Source organism: Dreissena polymorpha, chromosome 7 (assembly GCF_020536995.1).
Source record: "Dreissena polymorpha isolate Duluth1 chromosome 7, UMN_Dpol_1.0, whole genome shotgun sequence".
NCBI lineage: Eukaryota > Metazoa > Mollusca > Bivalvia > Myida > Dreissenidae > Dreissena > Dreissena polymorpha.
The window spans coordinates 55068874-55083834 of NC_068361.1; the positions used below are offsets into that span (position 1 = coordinate 55068874).

Consider the following 14961-nt stretch of genomic DNA (forward strand, 5'->3'; position numbering starts at 1 on the left):
CATCCTGTACTGGCCCAGCCTATCGCGCATGCTCCGCTGGAGCAGAGACCGTTGACGGGGGAGCAGGTATCACCAGGGGGCAGTGGCATGCCTGCACACAGCCCGAAACCAAACGAACCTTCGCTGCATGCTGCGTAGTAGACGAATGGAGGGCGTATAACCACGGAAAAACGAAACCATTACATGGCACAATGTCAAACGTATTTTCCTCGCTCTGGAAAATGTGGGTTAATGCATGTGCGTTAAGTGTCGTCCCAAATTAGCATGTGTAGTCCGCACAGGCGAATCAGCGACGACACTTTCCGTTTAAAATGGATTTTCGTTAAGAAGACTTCCTTTAAATAAAAACAATATATGAAAGCGTTAAGTCTTGTCCCTGATTAGCCTGTTCGGAATACACAGGCTAATATGGAACGACAATTTCCGCACAGTCATTAAGGCAAGTTTTCCCAGAACGAGGCTCATTTAACATCAAATTACAATGTGATGAATCATTGCTTGTAGATATCACGTACTGAGCAATCAAGGCATTAAAACAACACGCACGGATGATGTTTTTGATTTCAAAACTAAATCAGTACGAGGTGATGTTGTAATTTTTGATAAATGAAAATAAATTATTTAACCATAGCAAAGAGTTAAAATATTGGTGTCAAAATCCGAACTTATTATAAATCAGATCTGCGGAAAAGTGCAATTTACATATTGAAAAATGATTGAAAAAACACATATGTTTCTACATCTGTTGGTATAGGAATTTAAAGTTAATATATTAGTTGGTTCATGAACTATACGCTGAATTATTAGCTAACCAAGTCACTTCTATGGACGAGTCGCCCCTACCCAAAGCATAAATGGTTTGAGGTCCGGAAGGTAGATAGTATTAAAAAAAAAAACGACTTTGATATTCGTTAAAACTGATTTGAAATGATTCCGCTCATATTGTTAAAGATTTAAAAAATCTTGCAAATTGCTAGGCAGTTGAAGGAAGATAAAACACATGATTTATTGCATCGGCTGATTTTACTTGTATTAGCCATGCACAAGTAACTATTCAATGATGTACACGGGCATAAGTAATTTGTACCAAAACACAAGTGTGTTCGGGCATTGGTGCTTGTACAGATCCGTTTGTGAATAAAAGTCTGGCTACCAGACATGTGTAACGTACGTGTCTGACAGGTGGGTACGCCCTGCCAGCCCTGGGCGCACTGGGAGCTTGCGCAGTGCCCGTTGGCAGGGTCGCACTCAGCGGGGTCTTGGGGGTTCAGGCAACGGCACGTGGACGCACAGTCTGGACCGAAAGTGTTCGGCGGACACACTGTAAACAGGGAACAAAATAATAATGATGATAATAATAATAGTAATAATAATACAATAATTATTATTATTATTATTATTATTATTATTATTATATTTGTGTTCAATTTTAAATCCATCTTTCAACGTATCGCTGAACAAACGTCTTTGTACTTTATATATTTAACGTAATCGGGCACTGTCTGTACATGAGGCCGTGTGAGCCAAAGTCATTTGCGTGGTAAAGCTTTCACTTAGTTTTAAAATAGGCTCAAGATTGGATTCATTCACAATGGACTCTTCACTCACGCAGGCACTTGCTTAGGTTCCATGAAGAAGGAGTCATTCGCAGTAGGAGAGTCTGTACTACACTGATTTGTGACTATGATCCATACAGGAGTCATTCGCAGTAGGAGAGTCTGTACTTACGCTGATTGTAACTAGAAATGGCGCGGCAGAGGCCGACGCGTATCCCCACGCCGCATGTTTGACCCAGGGGCGCCCCAGGGTGGTAATGGGGCCATGCATAGTTGAGATTGACCGTATTGTCATAAGAGAAGTTCAGTATCAATTAGAAGTGAATCGGTGTAGAAATGAAGAATTATAGTAAAAGACAATTTTGGGTGGTTTGGCCTATTATGGGCGGAGCGCCCCAGGGTTGGTAATGGGGCCATACATAGTTGAGATTGACCGTATTGTCATAAGAGATGTTCAGTATCAATTTGAAGTAAATCGGTGTAGAAATGAAGAAATTATTGTAAACGTCAATTTTGGGTGGGCGTGGTCTATGTTGGCGGGGCGCCCCAGAGTTGGTAATGGCGCCATGCATAGTTGTAATTGACTGTATTGTTATAAAAGAGTTTCAGTATCAATTTGAAGTGAATCGGTGTAGAAAAGAAGAAATTATAGTAAAAGGCAATTTTGCGTGGGCGGGCGCCCCAGGGCTGGTAAGGGGCCATGCATAGTTGAGATTAACTGTTTTGTTATAAGAGAGGTTCAGTATTAATTTGAAGTGAATCGGTGAAGAAATTATAGTTAAAGGCAATTTTGGGTGGCGTTGCCTATGTGGGCGTGGCCAACGTGGGCGGTGCCCCAGGGTTGGTTATGGCGCCATGCATAGCTGAGATTGACCGTATTGTCATAAGAAAGGTTCAGTATCAATTTGAAGTGAATCAGTGTAGAAATGAAGAAAATTATAGTAAAAGGCAATTTGGGTGGGCGTGGCCTATGGTGGGCGTGGCCTATGTGGGCGGGATGCCCTAGGGTTGGTAATGGGGCCATGCATAGCTGAGATTGACCGTATTGTCATATGAGAGGTTCAGTATCAATTTGAAGTGAATCGGTGTAGAAATGAAGAAATTATAGTAAAAGGCAATTTTGGGTGGGCGTGGCCTATGTGGCCTGGGCGCCCCAGGGTTGGCAATGGGGCCATGCATAGTTGAGATTGACCGTATTGCCATAAGAGAGGCTCAGTATCAATTTGAAGTAAATCGGTGCAGAAATGAAGAAGTTTATGTAAAATAACATAAAAAATGATCGAAAATCTCTGACCCTGCCAGCCCCAACCCCCATAACTTTTGACCCAGGGGTCAGATCAAAATTCCGTCACTGTCACCGTCGCACATATGCTCATAGCTACCATGTACGTAAGTTTCAAGGTTCTAGTGCTAATAGTGTAGGAGGAGCAGGTGGCCAGGACTGACGGACGCACATCACCACAATATCCCCACTTTTTCTCCGAAAACACGTGGGGATAACTATGTCCCAGACTGGATGCAATCGCAGTAGGAGAGTCTGTACTTACGCTGATTTGTAACTATGTCCCAGGCAGGATTCATTCGCAGTAGGAGAGTCTGTACTTACGCTGATTTGTAACTATGTCCCAGGCAGGATTCATTCGCAGTAGGAGAGTCTGTACGTACGCTGATTTGTGACTATGTTCCACACAGGAGTCATTCGCAGTAGGAGAGTCTTGACTCACGCTGATTTGTAAAATGTCCCAGGCAGGATTCATTCGCAGTAGAGAGTCTAGTTACGCTGATTTGTGACTTTGTTCCACACAGGATTCATTCGCAGTAGGACAGTCTGTACTTACGCTGATTTGTAACTATGTCCCAGACAGGATTCATTCGCAGTAGGAGAGTCTGTACGTACGACGCTGATTTGTGACTATGTTCCAGACAGGATTCATTCGCAGTAGGAGAGTCTGTACTTACGCTGATTGTGACTATGTTCCACACAGGATTCATTCGCAGTAGGACAGTCTGTACTTACGCTGATTTGTGACTATGTTCCAGACAGGATTCATTCGCAGTAGGAGAGTCTGTACGTACGCTGATTTGTGACTATGTTCCAGACAGGAGTCTTCGCAGTAGGAGAGTCTGTACTTTCACTGATTTGAGACTATGTTCCAGACAGGATTCATTCGCAGTAGGAGAGTCTGTACTTACACTGATTTGTGACTATGTTCCAGACAGGAGTCATTCGCAGTAGGAGAGTCTATACGTACACTGATTTGTGACTATGTTCCAGACAGGAGTCATTCGCAGTAGGAGAGTCTGTACTACACTGATTTGTGACTATGTTCCAGACAGGAGTCATTCGCAGTAGCAGAGTCTGTACTAACACTGATTTGTGACTATATTCCAGACAGGAGTCATTCGCAGTAGGAGAGTCTGTGCGTATGCTGATTTGTAACTATGTCCCAGCCAGGATTCATTTGCAGTAGGGAAGTCTGTACTTACACTGATTTGTGACTATGTTCCAGACAGGAGTCATGCGCAATAGGAGAGTCTCTACTTACACTGATTTGTGACTATGTCCCAGACAGGAGTCATTCGCAGTAGGAGAGTCTGTGCGTACGCTGATTTGTGACTATGTCCAAGACAGGATTCATTCGCAGTAGGAGAGTCTGTACTTACGCTGATTTGTAACTTGAAATGGCGCGGCAGAGGTCGACGCGTATCCCCACGCCGCATGTTTGACCCAGGGGCGCCCCAGGGTTGGTAATGGGGCCATGCATAGTTGAGATTGACCGTATTGTCATAAGAGAAGTTCAGTATCAATTAGAAGTGAATCGGTGTAGAAATGAAGAAATAATAGTAAAAGACAATTTTGGGTGGGTGTGGCCTATTATTGGCGGGGCGCCCCAGGGTTGTAATGGGGCCATGCATAGTTGAGATTGACCGTATTTTCATAAGAGATGTTCAGTATCAATTTGAAGTAAATCGGTGTAGAAATGAAGAATTATTGTAAACAGCAATTTTGGGTGGGCGTGGTATGTGGGCGGGGACGCCCCAGAGTTGGTAATGGCGCCATGCATAGTTGTGATTGACTGTATTGTCATAAAAGAGGTTCAGTATCAATTTGAAGTGAATCGGTGTAGAAAAGAAGAAATTATAGTAAAAGGCAATTTTGGGTGGGCGGGGCGCCCCAGGGTTTAATGGGGCCATGCATAGTTGAGATTAACTGTTTTGTTATAAGACAGGTTCAGTATTGATTTGAAGTGAATTGGTGTAGAAATGAAGAAATATAGTAAAAGGCAATTTGGGTGGGCGTGGCCTATGTGGGCGTGGCCAACGTGGGCGGGGGCCCAGGGTTGGTTATGGCGCCATGCATAGCTGAGATTAATGTATTGTCAGAGAGAGGTTCAGTATCAATTTGAAGTGAATCAGTGTAGAAATGAAGAAATTATAGTAAAAGGCAATTTTGTGGGGGTGGCCTATGTGGGCGTGGCCATGGGCGGGTTGCCCTAGGGTTGGTAATGGGGCATGCATAGCTGATGAGATGTCATAGAGAGGTTCAGTATCAATTTGAAGTGAATCGTGTGAAATGAGTATCAAGGTTTGTGGTAGGGGAGTGGATGGTGTGTGTGATTGAACGTGCCTAAGGGTTTTGGGTGGGGCGTGTGGCTGTGGAATGGGTAGGTACAAGGATTGGTATAATAGTGGAGCATTGTCATATCGGTGTTGTACCGTATGCCATAAGAGTAGTATCGTGGTGCTGGAAATTGAGAAATGCGGCAAATGAAGTTATAAGGTACAATAACATGAGAAAAAATGAGAATATGAAATCTCTTGATACCAACACCAGATAATTGTATAAGACCCGGGTCGCCAGATAATTCCTGTACTCAGGGTTGCTCGAACATATGTCACCGTCCCATTAGTGCATATGCTATAGTTCCATGTATGTAAGTTTCAAGGTTCTAGTGCAAGTAGTGTAGGAGGAATGCAGGTGCACCCAGACCACACTTACGCACCTTTCCCACAATATCCCACTCTCGAGGAAACGTGGGGATAAAGATGCATGCCATTAGAGGTAAGTAGTCAGTTCAGACCGTAGGGAGCAGGTATACTTGTTGTTAGTCCACTATGTACAGGATCACATTCATATGCGAGGAGATCCTGATTACGCTATGATGGATGATTGAAGTCGAAGGATGTCATTCGCAGTAGGAGTGATGTATTTACGCTGACTTACATTTGTAAACTATGTCCCAGACAGGATTCATTCGCAGTAGGAGAGTCTGTACTTACGCTGATTGAACACATATTGACTTTCCAGTCCCAGGATGTTTCGCAGTGGTCTGGAGTAGTCTGTACTTTACGCTGATCTGTACCATAGGACAGGATTTCGCATAGGGTAGGAGAGTCTGTCTCACGCTGATTGTACACTGATTGTAACTATGCCCAGACAGGATTCATTCGCAGTAGGAGAGTCTGTACTTACGCTGATTTGTAACTATTTTCCAGACAGGATTCATTCGCAGTAGGAGAGTCTGTACGTACGCTGATTTGTACTATGTCCCACAGGAGGATCATTCGCAGTAGGAGAGTCTGTACTACGCTGATTTGTGACTATGTTCCCAGACAGGATTCATTCGCAGTAGGAGAGTGTGTACGTACGCTGATTTGTGACTATGTCCAAGGCAGGATTCATTCGCAGTAGGAGGGTCTGTACTTACGCTGATTTGTGACTTTGTTCCACACAGGATTCATTCGCAGTAAGACAGTCTGTACTTACGCTAATTTGTAACTATGTCCCAGACAGTATTCATTCGCAGTAGGAGAGTCTGTACGTACGCTGATTTGTGACTATGTTCCAGACATGAGTCTTTCCCAGTAGGATAGTTTGTACTTACACTGATTTGTAACTATGACCCAGACAGGATTCATTCGCAGTAGGAGAGTCTGTACTTACGCTGATTTGTAACTATGTCCCAGACCAGGATTCATTACGCCGTAGGAGAGGTCTGTACTTACGCTTGATTTATAACTATGTCCCAGGCAGAATTCATTCGCAGGTAGAGAAGAGTTCTGTACTTACCGCCGATTTGTGACTATGTTCCAGACAGGATTCATTCGCAGTAGGAGAGTCTGTACGTACGCTGATTTGTGACTATGTTCCACACAGGAGTCATTCGCAGGTAGGAGAGTCTGTACTCACGCTGATTTGTAACTATGTCCCAGGCAGGATTCATTTGCAGTAGGAGAGAGTCTGTACTTTCGCTGATTTGTAACTATGTCCCAGGCAGGATTCATTCGCAGTAGGAGGGTCTGTACTTACGCTGATTTGTGACTTTGTTCCACACAGGATTCATTCGCAGTAAGACAGTCTGTACTTACCGCTGATTTGTAACTATGTCCCAGACAGTATTCATTCGCAGTAGGAGTGTCCGTACGTACGCTGATTTGTGACTATGTTCCAGGACAGGAGTCTTTCCCAGTAGGATAGTTTGCTACTTACCACTGATTTTGACTATGTTCCAGACAGGATTCTCGCAGTAGGAGGTCCTGTACTTACACTGATTTGTGACTATGCTCCAGGACAGGAGTCATTCGCAGTAGGAGAGCTGTACTTACACTGATTTTTGACTATGTTCCAGACAGGAGTTATTCGCAGTAGGAGAGTCTGTACTTACACTGATTGTGACTATGTTCCAGACAGGAGTCATTCGCAGTAGGAGAGTCTGTTACTAACACTGATTTGTGACTATGTTCCAGACAGGAGTCAGTCACTCGCAGTAGGAGTCTTGTACGTACGCTGATTTGTAACTATGTCCCAGCCAGGATTCATTTGCAGGAGGAGTCTGTACTTACACTGATTTGTGACTATGTTCAGACAGGAGTCATTCGCAGTAGGAGAGTCTGTACTACACTGATGTGTGACTATGTTTCCAGACAGGAGTCATTCGCAGAAGGAGAGTCTGTACGTTCACTGATTTCTGACTATGTTCCAGACAGGTGTCATTCGCAGTAGGAGAGTCTGTACGTACGCTGATTTGTAACTATGACCCAGACAGGATTCATTCACAGTAGGAGAGTCTGTACTTACGCTGATTTGTGACTATGTTCCACACAGGATTCATTCGCGTAGGAGAGTCTGGACTTACGCTGATTTGTAACTATGTCCCAGACATGATTCATTCGCAGTAGGAGAGTCTGTACTTAAGCTGATTTGTAACTATGTCCCAGACAGATTCATTCGCAGAAGGAGAGTCTGTACTCAAAATGATTTGTAAACTATGTTCCAGACAGGATTCATTCGCAGTAGGAAGAGTCTGTACGTACGCTGATTTGTGACTATGTTCCAGACAGGAGTCATTCGCAGTAGGAGAGTCTGTACTTTACGCTGATTTGTAACTATGTTCCAGACAGGATTCATTCGCAGTAGGAGAGTCTGTACTTACGCTGATTTATAACTTATGTCCCAGGCAGAATTCATTCGCAGTAGGAGAGTCTGTACTTACGCCGATTTGTGACTATGTTCCAGACAGGATTCATTCGCAGTAGGAGAGTCTGTACGTACGCTGATTTGTGACTATGTTCCACACAGGAGTCATTCGCAGTAGGAGAGTCTGTACTCACGCTGATTTGTAACTATGTCCCAGGCAGGATTCATTTGCAGTAGGAGAGTCTGTACTTTCGCTGATTTGTAACTATGTCCCAGGCAGGATTCATTCGCAGTAGGAGGGTCTGTACTTACGCTGATTTGTGACTTTGTTCCACACAGGATTCATTCGCAGTAAGACAGTCTGTACTTACGCTGATTTGTAACTATGTCCCAGACAGTATTCATTCGCAGTAGGAGTGTCTGTACGTACGCTGATTTGTGACTATGTTCCAGACAGGAGTCTTTCCCAGTAGGATAGTTTGTACTTACACTGATTTGTGACTATGTTCCAGACAGGTGTCATCGCAGTAGGAGAGTCTGTACTTACACTGATTTGTGACTATGCTCCAGACAGGAGTCATTCGCAGTAGGAGAGTCTGTACTTACACTGATTTTTGACTATGTTCCAGACAGGAGTTATTCGCAGTAGGAGAGTCTGTACTTACACTGATTTGTGACTATGTTCCAGACAGGAGTCATTCGCAGTAGGAGAGTCTGTACTAACACTGATTTGTGACTATGTTCCAGACAGGAGTCAGTCACTCGCAGTAGGAGTCTGTACGTACGCTGATTTGTAACTATGTCCCAGCCAGGATTCATTTTGCAGTAGGAGTCTGAACTTACACTGATTTGTGACTATGTTCCAGACAGGAGTCATTCGCAGTAGGAGAGTCTGTACTTACACTGATGTGTGACTATGTTCCAGACAGGAGTCATTCGCAGAAGGAGAGTCTGTACGTTCACTGATTTCTGACTATGTTCCAGACAGGTGTCATTCGCAGTAGGAGAGTCTGTACGTACGCTGATTTGTAACTATGACCCAGACAGGATTCATTCACAGTAGGAGAGTCTGTACTTACGCTGATTTGTGACTATGTTCCACACAGGATTCATTCGCAGTAGGAGAGTCTGGACTACGCTGATTTGTAACTATGTCCCAGACATGATTCATTCGCAGTAGGAGAGTCTGTACTTAAGCTGATTTGTAACTATGTCCCAGACAGGATTCATTCGCAGAAGGAGAGTCTGTACTTAAAATGATTTGTGACTATGTTCCAGACAGGATTCATTCGCAGTAGGAGAGTCTGTACTTACGCTGATTTGTGACTATGTTCCACACAGGAGTCATTCGCAGTAGGAGAGTCTGTTCTTACACTGATTTGTAACTATGTTCCAGACAGGATTCATTCGCAGTAGGAGAGTCTGTACGTACGCTGATTTGTGACTATGTTCCAGACAGGAGTCATTCGCAGTAGGAGAGTCTGTACTTACGCTGATTTGTAACTATGTCCCAGGCAGGATTCATTTGCAGTAGGAGAGTCTGTTCTTACGCTGTTTTGTAACTATGTCCCAGGCAGGATTCATTCGCAGTAGGAGGGTCTGTACTTACGCTGATTTGTAATTATGTTCCACACAGGATTCATTCGCAGTAGGAGAGTCTGTACTTACGCTGATTTGTAACTATGTCCCAGGCAGGATTCATTCGCAGTAGGAGGGTGTTCACTTACGCTGATTTGTGACTATGTTCCACACACAATTCATTCGCAGTAGGAGAGTCTGTACTTACGCTGATTTGTAACTATGTTCCACACACAATTCATTCGCAGTAGGAGAGTCTGTACTTACGCTGATTTGTAACTATGTCCCAGGCAGGATTCATTCGCAGTAGGAGTGTGTTCACTTACGCTGATTTGTGACTATGTTCCACACACAATTCATTCGCAGTAGGAGAGTCTGTACTTACACTGATTTGTAACTATGTCATAGACAGTATTCATCGCAGTAGGAGAGTCTGTACTTACGCTGATTTGTGACAATGTTTCAGACAGGAGTCTTTCGCTGTAGGAGAGTATGTACTTACACTGACACGGGCTTTTCACAAGGTTCCACATATGAGCTATTCGCAGTGGTTACTCTATACTTACGCCCACACGTGCCAGACACGTTCCTGTACCCCAGCTTGCATTGCAGACAGTGGTTCTCGCCGTACGATGTACAGTTTGTGCAGGAGATGTGACAGTCTGTAAAATATTATTATAATGTCCTATTTCTGTAAAAAATAAATCAGTATTTAAAATATAATTATTTTCAAAATCAAGTTGCACTAGGCACTCGGCTTACGAATAAATACTAAATGATTATTAAAATACGGATTTCTGTACCACGCTGCTGAAAATTTATTTTGTCCCAAAACATTAAAAAGCGGGTGTTTATTTGTAAAACAAAGTTGAAAATGAAGTACTGATTAATAATTTTATAGAGAACCTGGAGGACTTATAATAATAAAAAAAACGAGTTCGATTGAACATTTATTTTGACAATGTATGCGTTTCTGAAAGTGATATTATGGGCATTTTTCACTGTTGAATTGAGCTGAAAAGAATTAACAGGTCAAAAGAGTAAGTTAAAATATGGTTACTGACCAATATCTGCAACTCATCTTGCTTCCAGTTGTTTATAAAAAATATATATTATATTCGATATTTTACGTGACTGGTGAGTCCTCTAAGCCGAAATGATCCGTAAAACAAAATAGTGTCCTTGTGTCGTATGAACGAATCGTGTATTTGCCCAGTCCCTGTGATATTTCCTCTGTGATCAGTTGTGGATCAGTTATTAATTAAAACAATTAGCTTTGCATTATTGGCAATAAATGTTGTAATAAATGTAATAGGCACAAATCCAGTACTAATTTACACTAATTCACAAAAAAATCACCACTATGCAAGATATTCTTAAAACATAAATATATACATTGATCCGTAAAATAACTTCTCCCATAAGCGAAAAAAACATGCATTACATATATAGTCGCCGCACTCCAGTGCGACGCCAATAAATTATAACAATTTTTATCCAGTTTTCCTACGGTAAATAATGAAGTGACAACGGATTAGATATAAATCACGATTTGCACATATCTCATTGGAGTTCTAGACGACGATGTTATAGTTATTCAAAAGCATCAGTGTTTAATCAACTATTGCCGGTGGGTATAAGTTTTTAAGATTATTATAAGTAAACGCAAATTGTTTATTGGAAATGCTTTTGTTTTGAAATAAGTTGAACGGTCAGTCTCCAAAGCTGTGCAACAATGTGTGAATGTTCACACAGGCGCTCGGTGGCAATGTTTTTTTTATATATTTTTATTTTTTATTTTTTTAGTTACCCGTTTTTTTTGTTTTTTGTTTTTTTGTTTTTTTTTAACATATTTTATTTCCAAAATAGTTACACAACTACAGAACAAATATAGAAATACAACTGTTTTGAAAAAAGGGTAGGACCTAAAGTTCTAACAACATTATTGGTGGTCTTTCCCTGTTCTGTTATTTACATTGCATATATTCGTGACGATAGCGTGATTTTGTAAAGCTATAAGTTACATGGTCAAGATTACATTTGTCTTAAGAAAGCAAAATACAAGTGCGCAAGTAAAATACAAAAGAAAATCATGGTTTGTAAAGCATTGGAAATAAAACATATAGTACAACCTTGAGATAGTGAAGTCCTATCCAGGAGAATAAACATAACTATGTGCTACAACATCATTATGAAAAACGCTTTGTCGTCTTAATAAATATCTGAACATTTTTAAACATGAAGCAGTTGTTGTCATTATATAACATGTCATTACCAAAAAGCATTGTATTGCAATTTATTTGTTCAATTGCGTGTAGGGTTTCAAAAAGAGTAGTACGTTGTTCAGAAAAGCGTGGACAAATAAAAAAGAAATGATACACTGATTCAACTTCTCCACATACGCATAAAGGTGAAGGTTCTAAGTGATTGACGAACAAGTGCAATTTCAAATCGCTTCAGTTATTCCTTAGTCGAGCATGTAAAATGGACGATTTTCTATCACCAACATGAAAATATAAAGGAGTTTCGACATTTGGGAGAAATAATTGTTTTAATTAAATTTTGAATATTGATAGAGAATCTAACAGTCTTATGTCGCGAGGTAAGTTGTTCCATAGATCTATAGCCGACGGGATAAATGAACGTGAGTAAAGTTCCGTCCTTCTAGTAACGATTACATAATCATTTGCGTTCCTCAGGTTCCTAGCAGATTGTTGAAAGACAGTTGCTGGTAGTAAATTTTGTAAGTAGTCTGGACATAAGCCATTGTGAATTTTGTACATATGTATAAGTTTTAGATACTTCCTACGCTCGGCTAAACTATGCCAGTTGATTTCTGAATACAAGTTGGTCTGTTTCTGTGTAAATTACATGTACTGTGTAATATGTATACGCTTAATCATGTATACGGCGTGAGTGGTGACACGTGAGTTTGTTCGTTATTCACCAATGTTGATCATATAATTTTCTATAAAACGTTTTTTTTTAAAGAAAAAATGAACAACACCATTTAAGTTTAATTTATTTCCTGTAGTTTGTTTCACCCATGAACAGTGTAACACAATGTTTAGCCAAGGGTACTGGTCTTTTTGTGCAACCATGAAGTCACGTGTTTCCTTTTTTGAATAATACGTTTCGGTATTTGGGACAACTGCTGTCAACGTTTAAGATAATTTTTAAAATATCAGGTATAAATTAATACAAGTTTACTGCATGTGAAAAAGCAAGACTTATTCAAGTTGAAATCAAAGATTTTCGTTCAATAAATAAATCGTTAGAAAAGTAGTTAGTATACCGTTGTACAAATATATATTCCAAGGAACTAGTTCGCAGATTTTTGTATTTAAAAACAACAACACGGCAGTATTTGGAAAAAATAAATAATTCTCATTAACAAAGAAAATATATAGTAAACAATGTGCCTGCCCTGGGGATCGAACAAGGGAAAGCCAATGCTAATTCGCTGCCTCTATAGCACGCATTAGTTTTAAGGTGCACTGTTATAAACATCTTGATGTACGTCGTTTAAACACATTTATTCTTAAATTATAGACGAAAACGTAACGAACGCTTGTTATTTATTACGATTTCAATTGATGATCATCAATAAACGAATATACGTTTGTAAAATTGTAATTTATTCTTAGTAAGATTTGTTTTAAATTTGTTTTGAATGCATGCATGCTTATTTTTAATATATGAATTTTTGTTGCAAACTGTCGTGATGTAAAACTGTTAACAAGAACCTTTAAAATCAATACTATAATAGTTCTTTATGTAATTAGTAAAATTAATACCGTTGATCGACATCCAACGTTTAAAAAGCATATACTAGATTGTGACGATGCAGTATATTATATATAGCTTTGATACGTTGAGTTACTTAGGGTTATTGTAGTAGCACTACTGTACTGAATAATTGAACAAGTCACATATCGATCGATTTTCAAACCAAATGATGTAAATATTGGATTTAGTTAAATTTAATTGGAAATCAATTGGAAAAAAAAAACTTCTTTCATTGAGACTAAGTATTCTGTATAATACATGTAACACCAGCATGTAAAGAATACCAATAGGACTTGCGTAAATGCATTTCAATTGACCATGAACGATAAGAATTAATGTAATCACGACTTATGCAAAGCAGTCAGAAATGTACCTGTACTTTAAAGGTAGTACCAACGGCAGTAATTTCTCTGTCGATTCGTCTTTAAACCAACACTATTATTACATCATCTTATTGACTTATAAAAGTGTATTAAATATTTAAACGATTCAAGTTATGTGCTCTTATTTTAGGGTATGACATTCTGTTCCTAATGGTGTGACGCCCATACATTCAGCCGATCTCAATGCGTATTCGTAAGCACATTGCCAACACTTCAGAGGTGGGCTTAGAAATAGTCCGAAAAATATAGTATGAACATATCGGTATCTATAAAAAGCATAATAACTAGCATTTTTATGAAAAGTCATGTTTTGACTTGTTAACGTTAAAGGCCCGGTCACACAGCCAGATCTTTGCTGGAGCGTGCCTTGAGCGGTATGAAGAGGGGCCGAATTTCGGCAACGCTCGTCACTGCGCACAAAATGGGGAAAAAAATCGAAAACACTGGCGTTGCCAAAGCGGTGCATCGCTGAAGCCAGCGTTGGTTTAGCGTTGGTTTAACGGTAGAGAGCGGTAGCGAGAGTTGGTTTAGCAGTGACGCGAGCGTTGACAGAGCGGCGTTCTGCGCCTTCCTGCACAAGGAGGTCAAGCCCAGGAAACTTAGAAACATACCCCTCACACAGGAAACTTTAACAAACCAGCCTCCAGAAGCCCAGCACTCGGCGTGGACTAGCATCTCTCGCCAGCCTTCCCACGACTTCGAGGAACAGGAAGAAGACGAGGGTTCCCTCTCGCTTATTGACACTCAAGCGGCACTCACGAGGTCATAGGGCACCCCACTTCCACTAGCTCTCTCCTCCATCAACACCAGACCACGCCGTGCCGCCACCAGAGCCGAGCCTGAAGACGCCCCTAAGATGAGAGATAGTATGAAGGCTACCAACGCCCTCCTGAAGAGACTGGTCCTAGCCCAGGAGATCAGCCATGCACGACAGCCCTTCATCACGTACATGTCCCAGTCTCTCCAACAACTACCTGAGGCCCAGTACCAGCTCACAGTAGAGAGAATGACGGCCATCCTCTACGACATGCAGCGATCCCCCACCCCCTCCCTCCAGCTCAACCACCTCCAGCATCAGTACCTTCACCTACACTCACCTTCTACCAGCAGCGGCCGCATTGCTACCAGCCCCAGACTCAGCATTACGGCTTCCAGCAGCAGCCTAAGCCTCAGCCTCAGCACCAGCCTCAGCACTTCCAGCAATTGCAGACACCCAGAGGCAGCCAGCCAATCTCCA

The 14961-nt window shown here is 41.5% G+C and overlaps 1 protein-coding gene across 2 annotated transcripts in view; it reads right to left on the bottom strand.

Moving 5' to 3' along the window:
* LOC127838313 (receptor-type tyrosine-protein phosphatase S-like) overlaps positions 1-14961 on the bottom strand; it is a 46747-nt gene that overhangs the window by 24690 nt on the left and 7096 nt on the right. Inside the window, exons 3-4 of one of the 2 annotated variants that reach the window (XM_052365976.1) lie at positions 10119-10214; positions 1172-1321 (exon numbers count right to left, since the gene is read on the bottom strand). In XM_052365976.1, the coding sequence (XP_052221936.1) occupies positions 1172-1321; positions 10119-10214 (246 nt within the window). The remainder of the gene's footprint in view (positions 1-1171; positions 1322-10118; positions 10215-14961) is intronic. The other variant, XM_052365975.1, reaches the window with a different exon arrangement.